Consider the following 23,622-nt stretch of genomic DNA (forward strand, 5'->3'; position numbering starts at 1 on the left):
AACTCCCTGGGGAGCGCTCTGCTGTTTATACAAACAACTTCAGGCCAACGTGAGCCGGCACGGTAACATGCACAAAGTAGGCCAGACAGGTTACCTTGGCAGCAATGAAAACATTTATTTGAGAACTGCTGGATTCAGAGGGATGACTACACCAGCCATCTCCACCAGTGTTGTTGCCCCAATGGCAGAAATGGGTAAACTATGGTGGCCAGGGTTGGATTACTTGCCCATGAGGAGAGGCTGGGAAAAGTGGGATGTTCAGCCTGGAAAAGAGAGCTCTGGGGACTCCTAACTTCAGCCCTGCAGTACCTATCAGGAGATTATCAAGAAGATAGAAATGGACTCTTCATAAGGGTGTAAGGTGGGAGAACTAGAAGCTGAGCCATGTGAAGTTCAGACTAGATTTAAGGAGAAACTTTTTCACCATGAGAAGAGTCAAGCAGGAGAACAGGTTGCCCAGAGAGCTCATGAAGTCTCTATCCTTGGAGATTTTAAAGACAGATATATGGCCCTAAGAGACCTAGTCTGAACTCACAGCTAAGCTTGCTTTGAGCAAGAGGTTGGCTGAGAGACCTCCAGCGGTCCCTTCCAGTCTGTGAGTCTATGATTAAGAATCAGTCAGGTTTATAATAGATCCAGTCCAAATCCCAGGTTGCAAAGAGCAGTCACAGGTGTGAGCTCACATAGTGGAAAGCCAGCCCAGTCTTTTTGGTGCAGACAGAAGAATTACACAGAGTTTGACAAGTCCACAGTGAATACAGACAAATTTCAGGGAGCACAACACATCAAATCTTTGAAGGACTAAGACTTAGCTTTCAAGGATAGCAGCTGTATATGAGTCCTTCCTGTATTATCTCTTTCTAAGGGCTTGAGTCTCTGGTCTCTCATGCTATCTCTGTCAGAGAAGGGAATAGCCAACATAGCTGGGTTACGCTGCCAACAAGCAGGCAGCCTCCCTGCTCGCCTATCAGAGCCAGTCCCCTGCAGAGCGTGCATTCAGTCTCTGCAGCGTTTGCTCCTGCTGTGTCATTCTGTCCTTCCCTCCTCGCTTGGTCTTCCTGTCCCTCTTCTCTTGGTGGTAGGATCATAGGACCAGTGTCCTGTTGCTGTCGTGCCCTTGTCTGAGCTTTCTGCCTGACTTTTTTCTCCGTTCAGCTCTTCTCTTTGCTCTGGTAAGTCTGACAAACAGCTTCCTCGTTGTCACTGCTTGGTGGCATGACGTAAGGACTTTAATCTAAGTACTTCCCTTAGAGATGGTCAGCCCACATTTTCTTGGAATAGGTTTAAAAACCTGGGCACTGTGTGGCGTGTGAGGAAAACAGGGGAGTAGGTGAGGCTGTTTCTGAAATTAATAAATACTTTTCTAATGAGTGATAAAAATAATAAGAATAATAATAATAAATTTTTTAAAAAATCAACTTTGGTAGAGGTTGCTTTTGAGTGAGAATAGGGGCTGGTCTGATACAACACTAAGTGATCAAGACTCAGATGCCACATGAGATGTGAGGCAGGTGACATCAGAAAGTCTCCGGATCTGGGCTCTTTCCATGCCTGTAAGAAAATGTGCCACCACACTCCCAAAGTTTTGTGTGGTTTTGTACTAGAAAATTGTACATAAATCATAAAGCTATCCAAGTGTAGCATGTCGTTGATGAAGCTGATTTTGTCACAGCTTTCAGAAGTAATATATATGACAGCGTCTAGGTTATAACAAGGCACTTCTATATTTCTGGAGGGTAATTGGAGCTACACCAGTGAAGGCCATTCCAGGGTTTAATACTTGCTGCTTTGAGGTGTTACTGTAGCTCAGTCTGGTGTTATACCGAGGTAAAGCTTTAGGCTTTATCAGCATATGCTGTCTGGTGTAATTATATGGAACACTTTGTTTTAGGGAATTTATGTGTGAGAGTATGTGAATTTTGAGCATAAAGTGCTAAATACCATTGCCCATTTTAGAAGTGCTTAAAATAACTTCTGGCTGCAGAGCAGGTGCCATGTGTCTTTCTGCTGGATACATGGGGAGGCAAGAGCTAAATATAGGCAATGTAGTAAACCCTCTAGAAGTTTGGGCTGCAAGAAGGGAAGGATAAAAAATTCCCATGAGAAGGAAAGAGAAATACTGTTTAAAAGTGATAAAAAAAAAAAAATAAATTGCAACACCATGCAAGCCCAAGCTCAGGACATGTATTTTGTGCTCCGTTTGTGCTGGGACGGTGCCTCCCAACACAGTGACAGCATCCACGCCAGCAGGGCAAGGCGGGCTGGCATGGAGTGCTGCATGGGAGCTGTTTGTCCAGCAGCAGGGGTTGTTTGTCCAGCAGCAGCAGCAGCATGGCTACTGCGTCTTTGCTAAGTCATGCGTGGGCTCTTGCTGACTGGCCTTTTGCCTTGGAAGCACAGACTGATGTTGAAACATGGACAGATATCAAATCACGGTGAACACAGATTGTGCCATAAATGTGAAATGCTAATGGTTAGATCCAAAGAAACTCAACATGACACCAGACTGAATATGCACAATTTTTTCTGTTGCTTCTGGCTGTGCTGCAGGCTTATCCCATTTGTGTGTCTTTGAGGCCAACCTGCTGACTGCTGCTGTGCTGGGCACCAGTCTCAGTACAGGCCAGGAGTCCTCCTACAGAAAGGCGTCAGCCTGGGATTGGCATCTCTCACCTCCCACCCAAGACTGGGGCAGCATCCTGAGGAGGTCCACTGTCGTCCTGAGTTATGCCAAGCATTTAACAGAGGAAGGAGGGGAATGGAGAAGAGGCTCTGCCATGGTCAGCACTGGATCTCAGGGTGCTTCCCAGTGGTGGAGAGGAGGACCATATCTGGAGCCAGGCCCTGAGTTTTGTCATGGTCGGGGCAACCAAGGGCTGAGGTGCAGTTAATTGCAATGCCCACACTTCCTCCCAGCAATGACTTGCAGTTTGCAACCCCAGAGACTCCAGCTTGGCTTTCTCTAACTTTGCTAGTGAGGGGGACAGGCTTAGGGTTTTAAACTTAGGCTGAGAATCAAGGTGAAACACGCACCTAGAATCTGGGCTTGAAATTCAGTCTGGCTATCTCAAGCAGACAGGGAGCTAAAAACTCCAAGGCTGATGTAGGGAAAACCCATTGTATGGTTTTATTAACTGTACTTTCCCATTAAAATAAGTATCTGTAAGGAAGAAACTACAGGTGTCTGGTATCAAAATTAGGGCTTAGAAAGTACTGATCTCAGGGTCATGGAATGGGTCCAGGATCTGGGAACACAGGAGGAAAAGAGTAAACAAGACCCAACACTCAGACTCAATCAGATGACTGGTCAGTCCACTCCCTCGCCATAAAATAGCTTAAGGCCCAGTCAGAAATTCAGGTGTGTGGAGACAACAGTGGTGGTAGTAGGAGTCACAAAAGTCAAGAGGAGGGTCATTTAAATCAGGCTGTGTTTCCCTTCGATCAGTCTGTTTGAAGCCGAGGAGCCAAGGAATTTCTCTGCTGGCTCAGTCACCTAATTTTTAGGCATTACTTTGTCTGAGACAGCATTTAATGTAAACACTTGTGCTGAGAATGACACCGTAAGTTTTCAATGGTCTGATAAGAAAGGATTCCTGATGTATATCAAGGTTAAGCAGGCTGGAGCAAGAGGAGGACTGGGGCCAACTGCAGTAAAATTTCCCCGCACCAAAGGCTGTTCTCAGCAGATGAAAGCTGCCCCGTCTTCCTAAATATAAACTCTGACACTATGGAAGCCATTACACAAAACAAGGTGCAGAAGTCTTAACAGACATTGCGCCTGTGCTGAAAGTAGTTATCAGATCTCTGATCTGCCCAAAAGGAGAATGGACAAAAACATTAAAATATTTACTTGTCTGTGTAAACATGATCCCCAGTATGATCCAGCAGGTGGGAACCCTTGAGTTAAAGGTTCGTCATTGTGGTTCGTCGTATTTCTGTGGTTTCTGTCTGCTTAACATTCCAAGCTGGTGGCCTAAACCTCAGCAACTGTAAATTGCCGTGGCTTCAGAGACTGATTATAATGAATCCCCTTCTAGTCAGGAATGATATAGATTATATTAGGAAAGATTTCCTGTGAGACCAACCTTTAAATAACTTGTGTCCTTGGTTCTAAACATCCAGTTTCTCTTCAACTCATCCACGTTTCATTATTACTGAGAAACACCGTTTATAACTTGATCACTGTTGTTGATTTAGAGCCTACTGTGTTTGTAGGCAAACTTAGTGGTTCTCTTAGGAGGAAAACTTAAGCCAGACAGCACTGCTTCATGAGTTAGGACTTGGAGGGGCTTGGAGCCAGCACGATGACATGGTTGATGGGATCTGGGACTTCACCCGCAAGGAGCCTGAATGTGAGGTGGCAGGTCAGGGTCAGGATTGGGTCTGTGGGGTGGTCTGGGACAGATACAGCCTGCAAATCCACCAGCACGTCCACAGTGACAAGGCATGTCCATGGGCCAGCTGGGAAGCTCTGGTGCTGGATCCAGGTCAGGGCTGGAGCCAGTGGAGGTTCAAAATGGGCATGGATGTCGCTGGGACCTGACTGCGTTGGAGGGGGGCAGTGGTATGGCCACAGCTGAAAAGCAGCTCCCGAGGGAAAGTAAGGGCAGGTCCTGTCTTTTGGCTTTCTTCACAAGAGCTCCTAGTGGAGAAGAGCTGACCTGGGACACAACCAACCTCCTTCACTTCACCAAGAAGACCCCAGGGATGCACAGGGCCCTGACCACAGGAACATCGACCTGTGCCTTCTTACAAAGACAGGAAGACAGGAAGAAGAGAAATTCATATTTGGAAATGAAGGATTTAGTGGTCCAATTCTCCTTCTGTGCTGAACGTGTTACAAAACTACTTGGTTTAAATTGGGAATATACTTCATGAAACTTTTTTCTGTCTAAGAAAGAGCTGATGATCCTAGTTTTTCTAGCTGCTTGATTGCCAATTGCCAATTAGCTCAAATTAATGAAAACAGATTGTAAATATTAGTGTAAACATGTCAGAAACAAACATATTTTGTGGAACTTCTAGCTTAGCATTTACAATAATGTTACTGAACTGGAATTAATTGACAGTTAATTAACTCCAGTTAAAACAAGATCACAAACTCTAGTCTAACATTCTTGCTAACTGGAATTACTTAACCAAACTTCACATGTGGGGTCTAATCTTTCAGTGTAAATTAAAGTCAATAGGATATCAAATCAGACACAATTTTATAATCACTTTGTGGTAGTATAACAACCATGACAAAAGTAGGAAGGAAGGTATCAGATGCATCAGACTCACAGGATCCTTGAGAACAGGGCCATCTGCTTTCCCAAGCCATTGCTGCTGGTGTGTTTTACCTGTAGGAGGACTGCCAGGTCATGGTTCTTTATATACTGGCTTTCAGGCACACCCAGAGCCCCCCACAAAGCTTCAAATATACACACATCAAACCTTTCAAATATAGTCCCACAATCAATTGCTCTAGAGATGATGAAACATAATATTTGGATATCATATCCATAAGCCTGACCAAATAGCTCACCAATTGAATCTTGAAAAATATTGCCTTAGTAATGGTCATCACTGCAGTACCAAGAATCACTTTGACTGAGAAGAGTTTAATAACAAACACCATGTCATATATTACAATAAATTACAACTCTCTTATCATATACTGCCTTTGGCCAAATTTGTTTATCATTCTGAAAGCTGCAGAAATTCAGACACCATAGAAAAAATACATTACAGCCAACTGAAGAGGGAACGAAATGCTTCTCAGTTCCATATTTTATAAACAACTTGTCTTTTCAAAAACAAGAAAGTAAGCACCCTAGACACTGGAACAGAACAAACAAAGCAATCTTCCTCTCCTTAGTCCCTACCAGGGACTGACACTACCAGACTTCTACTACCCACCTGACTGACAATATTGTGTATCATATCATTACAAGGAGGAACAAAATCAGGCTGAAAAAGAGAGAGGAAAGGGCTCATGGCAGTAAGTATCACAATCTTTAGTTGAGCAGAAGTGAGGACTAGTTGCAGTGTTCAAAGGGATGGGAAAATGTAAAGTTCCCATTGCAAATTTGGAGCTAATTATGTGAAATTCACACCAGAAACCACTGTAGATTATCAACCCATGTTACACCTGGTTGTTTTTACAATCCTGTTACTTAGTTTGTATTTTGTACCTTATCAGACAAGCTGTCAGCAGCACACCACAAGTGCAAGAGAAAGGTGGTTTATAGTTGTTTATCTTATTATGAACTGTTCATTGCTGTTACTTTGGCAGTGCCAGGCCAGGCCACTCATAGATCAAGAATCATGCTGGGCCCTCCAAGAGTGCAGCACAATTTTCAGTTCTCTAGTTTCATTTAAACTCATCCTTTTTTCCTGATTATTGACTTAAGATGTGCTGATGGGTGAGAAACAGGAAATGAAACTGATGCAAATATGAAGTGAAGCTGCCCATGTGGGTAGGCAGCCTAGCAGGTAAAAAAAAATAAAAATAATAAAAATCTAGGAAAAAAAAAAAAGTGGCAAACAGTATGTTCAGGGAGGGAAGTAGTATGAATGGCTCTGGTGCCATTTTGTGCTTTATCACTGGCAACAAGAACAAGAGGTTTTGATTTTTCAGTATTAGCTTTGGGCAGACTTCTCTTCTTGGCAGGTGTAAAATTTGCTTTTGTCCCTGTAGGTAAATCACCTTGATGGTTCATTTCAGTGTGATGTATTCTTCGAGCCAGAGCCAGAGTATGATCTGCTTCCCCAAATTCCCCACCAAATCACTCATGTCCTGGCTGAGCTTTGTGATCAGCAGGAAGACTAATTCCTCTGCTTTTACATTAACTCTGCGTTTGCTTTTCATTAGGTATTGCACCAAGCATGGAGAATGACCAGTCCACCGAGCAGCAGCCACAGGCTCCCACCTCACCCAGACTGGATGTCCAGGGGCAAAGCAAGGAGAAACCTGTCCCCAGCTCGCAGCCCCAGGCCCCCATGGACCAGCCAAGCACCTGTCCCGAGGTGGCCGTGTGTGATATCTCAGAGGAGCTGAGCCGGCAGCTGGAGGATATCATTAATACCTATGGATCTGCAGCAAGTCTGATGGAGAAGGAAAGCACTGCAGCAGGAACTGACAAGCCTGAGAAGGGAGAATCGGGCAGCCTGGAGGATGCAGAGTATGAGGATGCAAATGAGGAAAGTGAGAAAGACAAGCCAGCTCCTGGAGATGCTTCAAGAGCAAAGGAGCCCAGTCCCAGCAAGGAGCAAAAACTGGAGAAGAAAATCCTGAAAGGCCTAGGCAAGTGCTTATATGCTTACACAGCCCTTCTGCAAACAGAAATAAAACCACCCTGGTCCTTGTTCTTTCCCTTGTTAAGCCTCTACTGTGGCTGATAGGGACTTCTAGCTACCACTGAAAATGACAGTAATTGTTATAACTTCTTTTCTAGTTGATAATGTTCAGCAATTACCCCCAAAAAATACAGTAGGCTGTATCAGACATTAGTCCTACAAAGAGGAAAGCTTAGGATCTTATCACATGACTCCTGGGCCACCCAAACTAGTAGCCAAAGCTGTGAGTCTGATGACACACTGCAGAAAACTGCTTCTTAAAGAAAGATAAATCTGATCTCGTTTATGCCCTTGTGCATTTATTTCTTCCCCTGCTTCCTCAGATATGACTTCTCACTGCTCATAACTCTGCTAATAGGGCTACTACATGGAGTGGTCAAGAGGGAATCTGCAGAACAAATTCACTTTCACACTCAGGTTATTTTTCTTCCATCAGACTTCTCGCAGACTGATATTGGCATTAAGCCAACGTGCTTGTTCTCCCTAAGCACAATCATTGAGCCCCTTGGCCACTGCACGATCCTCTTAGCTGAGCTACAAAGAAGTCTCAATAAGTGTTCGTAAAATCTGTCCTTTCTGCAGGACAGCCACTAGAGAGCAATGTAGCTACATCCCAATCTGGCAAATGTGTAATTTATTTACCTTCCTACACTTAACTTCTGCTGATCTTCATACTTCTCTTATGCTTGAAAACTCAAACCCAACAGTAGACTAATCCTACAGAAAATTCACTGCAGGATGTGTTTACAGAAAAGGGACTAAACGTAGGACAGGGCTTTTTTTTTCTTTTTTCTTTCTTTTTTTTTTTTTTTTTTCCAAGTTCCTTGAACGTCCAGGAGAAATAAAGTTCCTGTTTCTATGACCTTGGCTTTGGTGCAGTTAGTGATGCCTCTCCAAGATGAGTGGAAACGCTATCAAAGCACAGTTCTCCAGCTCCACTTGCAACAGTTTTCACTCCATGATTGTTTTTAGCTTACATTAATTTATTTATACCAGAGCTGTAGAGAGAACTTAGTCTGAAATTGTGGGTTTTCTCCACAGGCAGTACCTCTGAACTGCACCAGACTTGAAGTAGAACAGGTCCAGCCTAAAACAGAAAGTGATTTGTCCTCACAGCCTTTCAGGAAAGAGGTGCATTTGGAAAAGCATGGGCAAGCCCTTTGCACCACAGCCATCCTCATCTCCAAGGGATGCCAGGGACATTTTGTATTCTAAGAACAAGTGGTGTTCAAACTCCAGCTCACACTCGGGGCTGAAATGAATACGAGGAGATATCAACATTGAAGCAATACCTAAGTGGCTACACAGTGATTTAGCTATGTATGCCAATATAGTTATTAGACTGTGAATGCATTGTCTCTGGTATCCATATTCTCTGCACCAAGTGAGGGAACTAATTTACACCACACTCATATAGCCCAGACCTGGCCAGCAATATCTGCTATCTGTTTGTTTCCATGTGCACCATAGTCTCTGTACCTAACTTAATCTTCCTTGTATCTTCCATGGGTTGAGCAGCACAGGAGTACACCAGCCTTTATCTGTTTGTTCCTGAAAAGAGATCTTCTTTGGGGCCAGGCCCTTTGCATCCTATTCCAGTCAAGTGTACCGTATACGCGATCCAGTCATGTTACTAAAATATGAAATGAAAAACAGATTACACAGGAAAAAGTCATTTTACTTGCCAATGATTTTGCTAGAAGACAGCACATTACTGAGGTCTGAAATTGGAAGAAAATTCCAGCATGCTTTTTTGTACAGGGGAACAAACAAGAAATTCACAGCAAAAACAGTTCCTTTCCTTCCAAAACGCCCTGAGTTTTTACGGCTTCATGTACTAAAAAAAATACTACTAATAAAAAATCATGACAGCACATCAGGTACAAACTACATCTACCATCAAATATCTTCTTCTTCTTTTTAAGGGAAAGAAGCTACCCTGCTGATGCAAAGCTTGAACAAGCTGAGTACCCCAGAGGAGAAGCTGGACCTTTTATTTAAGAAGTATGCTGAGCTGGTTAGTACAGCACTGGTTCTCTCATAACTGTCTATACAGGAAGGTATAAATACACATGCCACATAGCATGGCCAAACCTCACGTCATAGTAGAATCTGTCCTATTAATTTTATCCAAAAATAATTCTCATGGTTAAATAACCAATTACTAGTGAGAAGGAGTGGGGAAAAAAAAAAAGTAAGGAAAACAAGCTGGACTTTGGGTTAAATTTGGAAGGGGCTAAAAAGTTGATGAGGCAGAATATTCGTACTTAAAGGGAAATCTGTGTAAACAATTCTGGTAGAATGAAGATTAACTGAAGGCATAGGTTCATCACTCAAATGAGAGATTATAGCCGTAACAAAAAAACCCACCTCTTTGTTAAATCTGTTTATTCACCATTATTCTTAATATAGTTTTCATAAGTTGATATATTTATTTTAATACCATAAGTATAATTCAATTTTTCGGGGAGAAGATGATTTTATTCTAATCCTCTACACATCTCTCCCTTATTCAAGGCCTGTATGGTTCTTCTGTTGTAGAAACTGTTTTTGTTAAGAGATTATCCATGATTATTTTAGACTAAATATTCATTTTATGCATCCCTAGAGTATTCACAGGAATTCATATAATACCAGATCTTTATGTAACAGGTATTGGAATAGGCCAATGAATTTTGAAACCCTAGATATTTTAACACAGAAAAAAAAAAAAAAAAAAAAAAGGCAAGCCTTTTCTCTATTATCATCTTTTGAAAATAATACAATCTTCCTTTTCCTTGTACATACATCGTACTTCACAGCAAAACTGCCTTTCTTCTGCAGGCAGTAGGGATGCAATAGGCTCAAGTCTTACAGCACAGCCTTCAAGCTGGCACTCAGGCACTGCTAACATGTCCAGATAGCTAAAAAAGACAGGATAGATTCATTTGCAAGGTTAAGAAGAATAGAGATACGAAGCTGTTTCACAGCACCAGACCAACCCACGAGCTGCAGATGAGCACAAGCCCTGCTTTCAGGCTCTGGTTTGCCAGCCCACAGCAGCTCAGAGTGGCTGGCACTCTCGTCTTCCCCTTCTGCAAGGAGCCTTGCATATCTCTGCATGCAGGTGTTGTTTTACATTACATATCAGTGATTTGATCAACGAAAAAACAGTATGAGATTTAGTATAAAATGTTAGAAAGTAGAAAATAGAGAACTGAAGCTAATCATCAGAGAAACCAAAACAGTGAAATGAACAGTCAAATTCTCTGCCACCATAATGTTGCCCCTGTAATGATGCCAGCTACTTGACTCCCCTTCTCTGTTTTTTTTCCACACTGGAGATGCGTTATTTACAGATGAAGGATTTTCTTCTCAGTAGTTAAAGGGCTCTATGATCATAAGCAGTGGAAATCTTACAAATGAAACGGCTGCAACATTTTACAGTTTGTTGAGCACTGAAAAATATGTGAAGTAGGCCATTGACTTTGTAATCAGTTTTATGCATGGATGTGTTCAAGTCTTATCATAATATGAAGTTCAACTTTCCTTTTTTTTTTTTTCATCTAAAATTCTCTGACTTCAGAAATTGGGCTCTGGCAGTTCATAGTTTAGCCCTTGCCTAAAGGAACTTCATGCTAACAGGTTAACTGAAATAGGACTTTCTCTGTGATGTACTCTCCACTGCATTCAAACATTGATGGAACACTTTATAAAAGAGGACCCATATTGCCAATAATCCATGCAGGAGGAAACTGCTAAAACAAAAATACTGTGTATTCAGTTTTGACATTCTGTGCAATATCACTAAAATGAATCGTTTAATTTATATAATTAAAAGCTTGTTGGAAAAAACAAACAAACAAACAAACAAACAAAAACCTTCCACTGCTTGTTCAGCACAGCTAAGGAACGTAGCGTGGTTAACAGGTTGTTAGCAGTCAGCACTAGTAGCTGCCACTCTGTCCTCTTTCCCAATCCCATCACACACTGAAGGTCACTTTTTGCTTTTGCTGAGTCCTTTTCCAGATGGATCAGCTCCCTGGTCCAGTGAACCATGTGGTGTCAGAAGCACTTGTTGCAGCACAGCTCCGGGAATGGTACAGTGCTATGTCAGGATGAATTGGGTGCTGGCAATGGCTTCAGCTGCATTAGGTGGTGCTGCTGGTGGCTCTGGCTGAAGATGCTGCTCATGCCTGGGGACCCAATGTAGTACCAGCATGTCCCTACAGTCACCCAGCTATTTATATTATTTATGTTATTTATGTTATTTAACTGTTAGTACATGCCTTGGCACAGTGTATAGCAATGAGTACAAGAGAAAATGGGTGGCATCAGAGAATAGCTTGGGCCACATCCCTGCTGGAGTGAATAAAGCCATGCCCCCAGGGACAGGGAGGAAGGCAGTTTAGTTACTTGGGCACAAGCTGCACCACACTACTCACTACCAGAGAACACTTTATCTGCTGATACTGTTGTAGTCAAAGTGGTTCAGGTTGGTAGAGCAGACTGTGCTTTATTTTAGCTTTTGCTACAGTTGTTACAGAATTCATAGAATCATAGAATGGCTTGGGTTGGAAGGGACCTCAAAGATCACCCAGTTCCCACCCCCCTGCCATTGACAGGGATGCCACCCACTAGATCGGGTTGGCCAAGGCTCCATCCAGCCTGGCCTTGAACACCCCCAGGCATGGGGCATCCACAGCCTCTCTGGGCAACTTGTGCCAGTGTCTAAAGAACCAACGCCCGAGCCACCTCCACCACCACCACAGCACACCCCCTTCTCAAGCACTGGCCCCACATGCTGCAAGCGCTCACTCAGCACCACTTCTGGAGCAGATTCCTCACTCTCTCGTATTTTCAGAAGCCCTGAGTGTCTCTCAAGTTCTGTATACAGCAACTATACACTAATACATAGACATAAGTATTGTCAGTCTGCAGCAGGATTAAGATAAAACTTTTTTTCCCCATAAATTGAGAGTTTATCTAACTAGGTCAGCCTTCAAAAATCAGAATTCCTTCTATTTGAAGTTAATTTTAGCTAATATTTCATCAATTATTATTATTTTTTAAATCATCCCTGGTGCTCTTGTGTTCTTCCTATTTACTAGTGAGTATCCTTCTTCAGTGCAAAAGTAATGTCATATCCTAGATATTTCTGAGAACTTTCAAACATAATTTTCTACAGCAAGTCATTTTTATGGGAAAAAAAAAAAAAGGCAAAAAATGCTAGGAAGACTTTTCCTATCATGATTAAGATCAGTTTCATTCTAAGCCCCCTACCTCAAGCACAGCTTGAGTGAATCATCGAAAATTTGGACAAAGCATTAACTGCTAAGCACAGACTGCACATGCAAAATGTGAAGCAAAAAGAACATTTTGTGTGTGTTTTTAAAAAGGAAAGGGGAAGGGGCCAAAATCAAGCTTATAAAAGAAAACAAATCTCAGCCTTAATTACAGAGAGGGTTTTTTTTTCTCCTTACAATACTAGAAAAATTACTTCAGCTAGTGCAGCTTGATTAGATGTAGAGGCCCCTATTCTAATCTTCTGGGGTAAAAATACACAAAACACATGCTGAAAGTTGAGCGTAAACTGTAAATATACTTCAAGCTGGCGATTGCATTGGTTTGTGGTATGACTAGCTGTGATTTGATTGATAATACACAGAGCTCTGTACTGTAAGCATAAATTACAGAACATCTGCAGAGAACAGATCCTTGGGCAGAGAAAGTGCAACATATTATTTCTGTCGTCTGCCTTGTTTGAGCTGCACATTGCTCCTCTGCACTCACAAACTTTCCCAGTCATGCGGGGGTTAATAATTAATACCAGCGATACCATATTATTACATAATATATCCTAATAACAGCCATTATTATTAAAGTTTGCATATCACAGCTCGTGAATAACTGGAAAACATCTGGACTTTAGAAATGTCTCACAATGCATTCATGCCTGTAATACAGCGAGGAGGGCTGCTGTGGGTTGGAATGGAAGAAGAAATCTTTAAAAGCTTTAGAAGTGAAATGGTTCTTTGACATTTCTGTTATGGTGTTAATTTGTAGTGCAGCAAATTTCTCCAAACAGCCAATAATAGGCATGTGTCAGAAGAAATGACCAGTCCATTAGCAAGGCCCTTGCTCCCTCTCATCCCACCTCCAGCGTCACGCTCCCCACCAGCCCTTCGGGGAACGCAGGAGCTACGCATCCACAGAAACAGTTCCTAAGTGAACTTCATAGCCTGGCCATAATTTCCTCAGCAATTACGTGGAGCCAAAGAGCTGGAAAGAGGCTTGACTCACTGTAACCCACCCCCATGAGGGGGACCTTCAGAAACATAAATGGCAAATGCTCCCACGTGTCTGCGAGTGAGAAAAGCCTGGCCAAGAGGAAGTGCCCACAGGTTGTTCTGGAGAGCTCTTCCCTGAAGAGCCTTGTCCTGGTTTCAGCTGGGATAGAGTTAATTTTCTTCCTAGTAGCTGGTATGGTGCTATGTTTGGGATTTAGGATGAGAATAATGCTGATAACACACCGATGTTTTCAGTTGTTGCTGAGCAGTACTTACAAGTCAAGGACTTTTCAGCTTCTCATGCTGCTTTGCCAGATAGGAGGCTGGGGTTCTCAAGAAACTGTTCCTATCTCAATTCACAAGTTTGTGCACTTTTCAATTTTCTCCCCTATCCCACTGTGGGGAATGTGAGTGAACAGCTGTATTGTGTTTAACTGCCTGACGAATTAAACCACAAAAAGCCTTCTGCCTCCAACAGCAGCAAAGCCCTCACACAGACTCTATCCTTGGTGTCCAGCACCTTTTCTGCTGTTTTGTTGTTGTTGTCACTGTTGTTTTGTTTTCAACAGTTTTCTGGGTATCTAGGAAATCTGGGGACTTCTCTTTCATGAAGCTGCAAAATAGAATGAGCTACTATTGAGTTATCTTGATGATCTGGAGAAATCTCATTGCATTAAGAGCTACCAACTGCTCTTGTTCTTAACACTAAAACAAAAATAAAATCTCACAGCTGCCCTTCAAATAAATTAATTTCCTTTTCTTTCCTTTTCCTCTTCATCTGTTTTAACCCCCATTCCCTGCCCAGCTTGAAGAACATCGTGCTGAGCAGAAGCAGCTCAAGTACCTGCAGAAGAGGCAGGCCCAGATCACCAAGGAGAAGGACCAGCTGCAGAGTGAGCACAGCCGAGCCATCCTTGCCCGCAGCAAACTCGAGAGCCTGTGCAGGGAGCTCCAGAGGCACAACAAAAACCTCAAGGTGAGTGTTGGCCTTATTGAGGTGCCCAGCAGAGAGAAGGAAGATGCCCAGTACATGGTACTGGGCAGCTGTCTCCAGGTGGTCCTGCTTTAGCAGGGCGATGTGACCAGGTGATCTCCAGAGGTCCCTTCCAACCTCAGCCGGTCTGATCTTGTGATTCTGAGTTCACCTACATCAGCTGTAAGCCATTCTTGTGTTACCAGGTAGTCCAGCACAGGAAAAATAAGTAGTGCCAACAGATAAGTCATGCCAAATTTGCTGTGGCAGGTCACCCTCTCCCTCCCAGCAGGGTCAGTCACCCAGCACCAGGCCTAGCTGCGAGAAGTGTCCATGTTGCTCCAGCTCTCAGCTCCAACCTGCTGGCATGGAGGGTCCAAGTGTGAAGCAGGCAGCTGGGGAAGGGTGTTTTTTAATCTGTAGCAGCTGGGTCTCCCAGAAGATATCTTCTCAGATCCCTGAGACTGCAAATGTGAATACAGGTGTGTGGCCAGAATTATACAAACACCAGATTTGCTGTACAGGACTCACAGAAGGCTGGCAGCTGTTTTCATATGATTTGAGCTCCTGGGCATTTTCAAGCGATCTGTGATGTCTGTCAGTCAGGACATTTTCCTCAAGACATCAGGCTTCAAAACAGCAAGGATGCTGACACTGTTTGTGGAAGTTGTCTGGATTACAAACACCAGTTCAGAAAGGAAATCCTCAAGAGTGTCAAGACGCTGGGACCCATATACCAGATCTGCCTATTCCTTGGTGCACCATGCCATATAAATGTGAAATTTATAATCTGATTATGGTTCTTAAAAAATTCTAGGTTGAAGGTATATATTTCTGTTGTGATCTTTCTTTTTACTTTTGAGAATATGTTAGTGACAGTAGTGTTATACAAAAAGCCTCTGCTTGCTCTATTCAAAATCCTTTATGGAGGTATAGTTATGTGTAGAACAACACATATGAATTCTTAGCAGCAACAACCTCACCTCACATAACTTCTATTAACTGTATAGATTCTCATTCATTTCTACCACCTCAGGAGTGGGCGTTCAGGGACTAGCCTTAACTTTTACTGTGTGTTCGTAAGAATATATCTGTGAGAGGAAACAGCCATGTCTAAACACAAACTATGCATGAGTAGGTGTAAAGCAGTTTAACAGACAGGAAGCATATCTCTGTGTGCTCAGTTACAGTAGCTCAAAACTGTCAGTGTCAAATAAATTCTTGCCTATCATTTGTACCAAACCTGGTGTATATTAAGCTATATCTCAGTATCGATCCACACTGATCTACCAGAGCATCTTTGGCAAAATCTCTCAGCAGAAATACAAACCAATTTTAAAGTGATTTAAGAGTACAGTGCTTTGTATAGACTTAACTGAGACTTCTAAAGCAATCAAATCATATGCCCAAGTCAGTGGAAAAAGGTATAGAGAAAAACTAATTATATTCAGAAAACGTATTTGAAACAGGTTTTGTTGAATGACTTGCACTATCTCCCAGCTATCATATGCTTATTAATCCCACTAGTAGAGAATAACTGTTTTTCTTTCTCTTTGCATACAAATAGTTCATCATGCATTTTGTCTTTACATTTAGGAAAGTCTCTTTCCAACATCTTCCCACTTGTTGGTCTGTTTTACTTTGCAACTAAGTCCCCTAAATAAAATCATCAATTCCTCATTCAGTTCTGATTTTTTCCCTTGTACTTAAGCCAGGGGAGCCAGGAAAGGTACCTAAGCTGATATTTCAGCTAAGGAAGAAGTGTTTGAAATTTGGGCTCTTCTTTCTAAGAAGCTGGAGAACTTTTAAGAAACACTGAATACTGGCTTTCCTCTCTTTCCTGTGTCTTCAGCATTAAAAAAAAAAAAAGTATAACAAATATATTTGCAGAATAAATTAATAAATAAAGAAATTCAATATATTTATCTGGTTTTGTCTCTTTAACAATTTTACCACAATTCTTGGAATATTTGCCTTTAAGCTTTAGCTTCTGGAGATCTGTGAGTATCCAGAATCTCATCTTCTGTTTATTTAAATTAGTGTAATTTTCTTTTGCTTATGACTATATTGAGAGGGCTCAAAACAGGGCTATTGTGTGTTATTTTTAAAACCCCATGCTTAAGTAATTTTTATTTTGGCTTTAGCAGGACAGAGAAGCTGATTCATAATTTTTTTAACATTTGGGATTAGCTTTTCTGATTACGTTCCAAAGGAATGGAAAATAAAAATTGTTGGAGATTGTGTCATTTTAAGAGCAAAGAAGCCTGGCCTATCCAGATCATGAATATCCTCTGACTTGCCATGTGGTACATTATATGCACATCATGTCATGTAAATGTCATCTTCACTCATCTGGTGTGTGGAACTCCCATTAATTGGAGATTGGTGCAGCCAAGTGGTGATGAATATGCAATGCGGAGCTGCACTGAAAATCCACAGTGCAGATCAGAGAAGAGAATTTCTGGTTAGTATTAGATACTGGCCTCAAAATTTCACTTACTTACAGTCCAGCTATTCAGATTATTTCCTAGCAGTTACAGCTCACAGCAGAAAACAGATGTTTAATTCTCCCTCTAAGAAAAGCAAGATAAATGTTCGTGAAGTAACAACATATTCCCACTGCAATGGAGAATAGCTCTGCTAAGAGCAATAGCATCTCATTTCTCTGCATTGTGTTAGTGTTCTGCCAATTAGCTGAAGGTCTGGTGGCTACTTAGTGTCTTGTAGTAACATATCTCAGGTCCCTTGTCCTTCCTGCTACTGGCATTAAGCAGTGACTTTCATACAAATGTCACAACAGTCAACAGCTTTGAATATGGGCTCGGCTCCAAACTGCAGACCTAAGGCTCAGACCAAGCTGCCTGGGAGTGGGGAGAGCAGTTCACTGAAAATGAGGAGTCTGCACTCACATCATCTCTGCTGATACGGCTTCAGCAGACTAACAGTTGTCTTGATTTGCCCTAGAGAGAGATGAGGACCAGAGATAACATTGCCCTTCTATTTGCAAATTATTTCACATTCCAGTGCTAAATCCCAAAGTGCAAAATATCCTTGTCTTAATTTTACAAGGTTTTGTTCAATGCATTTTTACGTTGTTAGCAGCAAAACACACGAGAGTGATAGCGGTGCTGCAGCAGGGGTAGATACAGAGCACAAAGATTAAGAAAGGACAGAGGGAAAGAAACAGTAGTGGCTGGATATTAGTCTTCTACAACCAGAAATCTTAAAAGAATTTACAATTTTTTTTTATTTATTTTCCTTCCCCTCACTAAAACTGAATGTTTAATTTAAAACTGTTAAAAGAAATAAACAGAGAGTGCGGGAGTGTGGTTCACACATTATGAATTCACTGTGGTGATGCTGAGAAGTCACCACTCCAGACGCGCTCAGCTCTGCTCCCTACAACCAAGCAGGGCAGGAGTTCCAGGCTCTGTGCAGCTAACGCAGCTGTAGCAGCAATAACACAGGGTGGAGGGCAGTCTTCAGTCTTCCAGTCAGGGGACAACCTTAATTTTACAAGGATTTTACTTTGCAGTATGGAGTCTTGAAATGGGAGGGACTAAGGAACCTACTGGAAAAAGGGTATTTTCTCACATTATGGGGCCAGGTCTAAAGAAACAGCTGTGGCCTTGTGATAACAAAATCTGTGTGATGCTGATGACTTGGGGGTCTGTCAGACTGTGAGGTGGGTGAAGGGGAGCTGGCAGGAGAGCAGGGCTCCATGGGCATCCAGACCCCTCCCTGGCTCCAGTGCAACCTCAGCCATCAGCTTTTACAGCTAGTAAAGGCTCAGTGTTAAAGTAGACACCTCCACAGACCCATCACTATTCCCATGGTATTATCAGTACTGCTGACAAACCTCTGAAGCTGAACCCTTTTTACCTTTGGGCCCAGGCAACAGTCTAGCATCAGATGGGAGCAGCAGCATCGCAGGCAGCTCCCTGGTATGGCACAGCGTCAGGCACAGAGGGCTTTTGTTCCCTGGCACAGGGACTCTGAGGAGCTCGCTGGGGCACACCCCAGCCCCCATAGGCTTGTTCTCCAGAGGAGAAGAGGTCAAGAGAAATTCACTGCCCTGCAACAAAACGCATCTTAGTTCTCAGCATTTATAACCATGAAACTTTGTATTCTCTCTGTCCTCTGTGTAATTATTCTACTCAGGAAAAAAAAAAAGATGAGCAGAAAATAAGATCCTCTGGGTAACACACGCACTTTTCTTTTTTTAAATATTTGCATGATTGCTACTCTCAGGATGTCTCATTTCACCTTGTAACAGAGCTGTTCAGTGTGACTTATGTGCAAGACACCATTTTTTTATTTTATATTCAGATGGATTTATTACTCCGGTGAGCTTTAAATCACAGCAGTGACATTGTGTTATAACACTGTTTGGTCCATTGAAACAATGAAGTATTTTTGAGGAAGGGTGTTTTGAAGCCATAGAAATAGGACTCCAAACATGTTCAGTTTCTCACTCTTGTATTTGACTACTTGAAGTGGAGGCACCTGGTCAATCTTCTCCCTGCTCAGAGCTGCACCTAAGCAATGGAGAAGAAAGAGCCATGAGCAGTTTTTTAAACAGTGTATTAAAGGTAAAACAGAATTCTGACTTGACTAAACCCATCAAGGAGTTCGAGTTAAATTTGGCAAAGTTTCAAACAAGAATAAAAGTTTCAAACAAGAACAAAAAGGACTACTTTTATATATATATTTTATATATATAAATATCACTTTTCAGAAGAAAATTAAATGTTTCATCTTGGGAATGCTGAAACCGTTGTTTTAAAATGCTTTCTAAGTAGCATTTTAAACTCTATTTTAGAACAGTATTTCTGTTCTAAAATCATCCTTAAAAGAGTTAAACAAAAAAGAAAGTACAAACAGAACACAGCTCAAATTCTCATCAAGCAAAATATTTCAGGATAACTCAAAATCATTCTTACAAATTCCAAAAAATAAAAATAAAAATTAGAGAATTTCTCTTTCATCTTGCTCCATATTTTTTGTGTGTCCAATTTCCACCCCAGGTATTGAACCAGGAACCCCCCCAGCCATTTGCCCAGCTCCCTCTGTCATTCTTTCCTCCCTTTAAGAGTTCTGGGCTCACACTTCGTTTTACACTGTTAGTGAACACACATGCATGTTCTTTTGTAAAATTCAGCGCACAACAGGATTTTACAGTGATTTCTGTCCACTGCTGTAATATTATCACACATAGCTCCAACAGCTTTCCTCCTGTCATCCAAAGCATTGTCATCCTTATTGCTTCCTGGCAGCAAAAGGACAAACGTCTTCTACCTTGAACAGGAGTGTTTCAAGATCAGTCTTGTGATTTGCATGTTAAGTAGAAATTGGGTCACTTGGTATTCAACTTACTTTAAGAGTAGGACCTGAACCAACACCCTTTATGTCACATTTATGATATAAATTATACTTCATTAGAGTCAGTGAAGGCTTTATTCAGATCTATTTACAGAAAATATTCATATGCAGTGTTATCAGAGATTTTTATGTAAATGACTACACTAGTTGAAACCTTATTAGAGTACGCCATTTGCATGCTGTGGAGAGGTTTCTTAAAATGGTTCTGGCATGATTCGTAACGACAGTAGATATTGTACTTGCCACTGCATATGAGGATTACATTCCCCAGAAGGGCAGATTGCCCTGGAAGCAAATGGGTAAAAGGAAATAAAACTTGTCCACGGTTCTTCACTGAAATCAAAGAATCTAGATTCTTTCCACATTCTCTTTTATATATAAAAAGAATTTCAAAACAGAATTTCAACAGTTGGTTAAAACATAATCCATCAATCTTTCTCCAAGACAAATTCTGATTCTCTACGTTGAGTCTCTAAGAACCAGCCCACAAGCTCTCCTTGATTCTACCACCTAATAAGTTCAACCCAATATTAGTGACAGTTAGAAAGCAAGGCTAGGAAATGTGAGGAATGGGAAGGGATTCTACAGAAAATAGGGAATTCCTCTTAATAAATGATAATCCAAAATTCCATAAATTTGATATGAGGGTTTCTAGTTAAACGGAGGCATTTTAAAGGGTGAATTCATAATTCAATCAAAAAGCATTCTGATAAAAGAGCTTTTGACTACTTCCACAAAATATCTTCCAAAGTAAAAGCTGTGCTACAGTATCATGAATTAAGACATGCATGAACGTCCCCTTTTCCAGGATCACTTTGATCTGAAACTCTGTTCTACATCCATCTTTATAAATGCAAATTCTTAGTTCTGTAATTTTTTCAAGACCGCTGTATAATTTGCTCTGTAAATTTAGAATCATGCCTAATGCTGGAGCACATGAAAGGAAGAAAATCTCCAAAGAGGAATGTAAAGATGTATAAACCCTTCAAAGAATAGCTTTATGCTACTCTGAAACAGTATCTTTTTGGAACTGCTTATTATGCATCTTACATTACTGCCTTCTCTCCTGTTATAAACAGGAGGAAACGATTCAGCGGGCACGGGAGGAAGATGAGAAGAGGAAAGAAATTACTAATCATTTCCAGGGCACGCTGAGTGAAATCCAGGCTCAGATCGAGCAGCAAAGCGAGAGAAACATGAAGCTCTGCCAGGAGAACACAGAGCTGGCAGAGAAGCTGAAAAGCATCATTGACCAGTACGAGCTGCGGGAAGAGGTGAGCGCAACACCCACGGAGACAGGCAGCAAACCCAGCTTCCCAGGGGAAAGCAGAACACATTGCCAACCTGTCCCCCCGCACGATATCGTTTGGGTATCTTGGGCGACTTCCACTGTGCTTTGCAATCCGGTTGGAGCTATGCATGCATCGAGCCAGTGGGATCCCATATGGCGAACGTGGGTGAAGAGTTGTCCAGACCGGCATCCTGCCTGCAGCACCCACAGCATCTTTGCCTATGATGGGTGGGGAGAGGGACCAAGGTGCCCAAGCAGCAGGGTACCTGCTAAGCTGCACCCCAGTCCACACACAGCTCCCCCAAGTCCATAAGGAACCCCAAAGTCCCCAGTGAGCACCATCTTTTTGCACAGTCTGGCCCACTGGTGATGCCAGATGCACTTCTGATCCCCCAAGACACAGGTTGCTGAGAAGAGTCCTGGTGTGAATGCTTCCGCTCTTCCCAGAAGCAGAAAACTAATAACAAAAGAGAGAGAGGGGCCCTTTGCTTTGGAATATATTCTTCTTTGCAGGAACAACGTTTACCATAAAAACTAGCAGATAACACACGGATGGAAAATTGCATTAAATGTAAATATTAGAATAGGTCAGATAATTTTGACACAAAAAAAAACAACTCTGGAAAAGTCCCAAGCTACTATTTTTGTTTTGATTTTATGAAAATGCTAACAAATATCACAGTGGGTCTTTTTATTGTTTCTAAATGTGTTGATTGTGAGTCTCAATGCAACCAGACAACATTATCATGCTGAATAAAACATAAGTAACCTGTCATTACAATCTGCAATGCCCGATACAATACACTCATTTCTAAATCTGTTGCATCTTGTATGAAGCCTTATGTTGAACGAAGGGAATGTACATCCCTGTCTTGTGGTTTCTATAAAAGGACAATGTAAAGCAGAGGGATGTGCTCAGAATATTTAGTCTTATTTAAATGCAGCACAAGTTAGGAGGGCTATCAGCAACGCTTACCTCCTGAAGGTCACCATGGAGCCAGAAGTTTTACAGGCCACAGGAGACCTATGGTTCATCTGGTCTGATCTCTTCCACATCCCCACTCATGTACTTTTACCCAAGCCCTCCGAGCCCACATTATGCACGTGAGGACAGAGCAAATGGGATGTACAGGGCATGTGTTAACAGAGAGGGCAGTAGGAGATGTGCATATGCTCCCAAGTACTGCAGGTGCAATGTGTTTCTACACGTTTATCTACACAGTGACTTAGATCGACTGGCCACTTAGCAGCTACAAAAAAGTGCATTCCTTGCATGTTTATTATTGATGGCCAATTATTTGATCTGTAATCAAATTGGAATATACTGATGACTTTATATTTAGATCATAGAACTGGCAAAGATGCTGAGGCTTTTCTTTCTCTTTCTCCCCCCCCCCCCTTTTATTTTTCTTTTTGTTACAAATCAAAATAGATCATGTAAACACATTTCCCTTCCTATGCAAATTCTGGCACAGTTTTTTCTTATCAGCACCACAGCTTTTTTGTAACTGCAGTGGGTTGGGAGTCTTCCTGTTTTGCAATATTTTTGTCTTGTCTTGTTCCGGTAGATAGCCGTACATGCATGAGCATGAAGGTCTGTGTACGTAACTAAACCTGCACATTCAGCAGGATTTGTTTTCTTACAGCACCTTGATAAAATATTCAAGCACAGAGAACTTCAACAGAAATTGGTGGATGCCAAGTTGGAGCAGTCTCAGGAAATGATGAAGGAAGCAGAGGAGCGACACCAGAAAGAAAAGGAATATGTAACTATCTCACTAACTTGTCTTTTATCTAACTTCAGGCCAAAATGAGCCCTGCATGATATTTCACTAATGTTCTACAGGTCAGAGCTGTGACACAGTAGTAGAGAAACACAAGTTTTTAATGCTACTCTCAGTGCTTGATGTAAAAGAACAGCCTCTGAAGACTGCTTTCAGCAGTGTTTACAGCCTTTGACACAAACTGTGAGCAGTAGGTTAGAGCACAGTCTGCTCCAGCTAACTCACTGCTACTGCACAGTTGATTCATCATGATGTTGTGTCAGATGATGCCATTAGTTTCCAAACGGCTCTGATATTGGATGCTCCAGCTCCTCACATGGTGAATGAGCACATTTAAGCAAGAACAAGGAGAACAAGAACATATGATTAAGTCAGCTGAAGGCTGGTACCCACCCCTGACTCAGCCTCCCCAGATGTCCTCCTGTGGGTCTGGTTTTGCCAGTGGAGGAGACCAGAGGAGCATCAAGGCTCCCTTTTCTTCTGCAGAGGCTCCCTCCCCACATTGCTCTGCCAGTGTCTCTTCCAGGCAGGAAGAACCCAGGTTCATTTCACAGATTCATTTGCTGCTCCTCCCTGCCTGGT

At 42.0% G+C, this 23,622-nt stretch overlaps 1 protein-coding gene across 1 annotated transcript in view; it reads left to right on the forward strand.

Moving 5' to 3' along the window:
• The first annotated feature begins 978 nt into the window (after positions 1 to 978).
• The window catches only part of TXLNB (taxilin beta), a 34,703-nt gene continuing 12,059 nt past the window's right edge, over positions 979 to 23,622 (forward strand). The window contains exons 1-6 of the mRNA XM_013175331.3: positions 979 to 1,172; positions 6,857 to 7,288; positions 9,267 to 9,358; positions 14,416 to 14,586; positions 21,045 to 21,239; positions 22,903 to 23,022. Of these exons, the coding sequence (XP_013030785.3) occupies positions 6,871 to 7,288; positions 9,267 to 9,358; positions 14,416 to 14,586; positions 21,045 to 21,239; positions 22,903 to 23,022 (996 nt within the window). The 5' untranslated portion in view covers positions 979 to 1,172; positions 6,857 to 6,870. The remainder of the gene's footprint in view (positions 1,173 to 6,856; positions 7,289 to 9,266; positions 9,359 to 14,415; positions 14,587 to 21,044; positions 21,240 to 22,902; positions 23,023 to 23,622) is intronic.

The sequence above is a fragment of the Anser cygnoides genome, chromosome 3 (assembly GCF_040182565.1).
Source record: "Anser cygnoides isolate HZ-2024a breed goose chromosome 3, Taihu_goose_T2T_genome, whole genome shotgun sequence".
Lineage (NCBI taxonomy): Eukaryota > Metazoa > Chordata > Aves > Anseriformes > Anatidae > Anser > Anser cygnoides.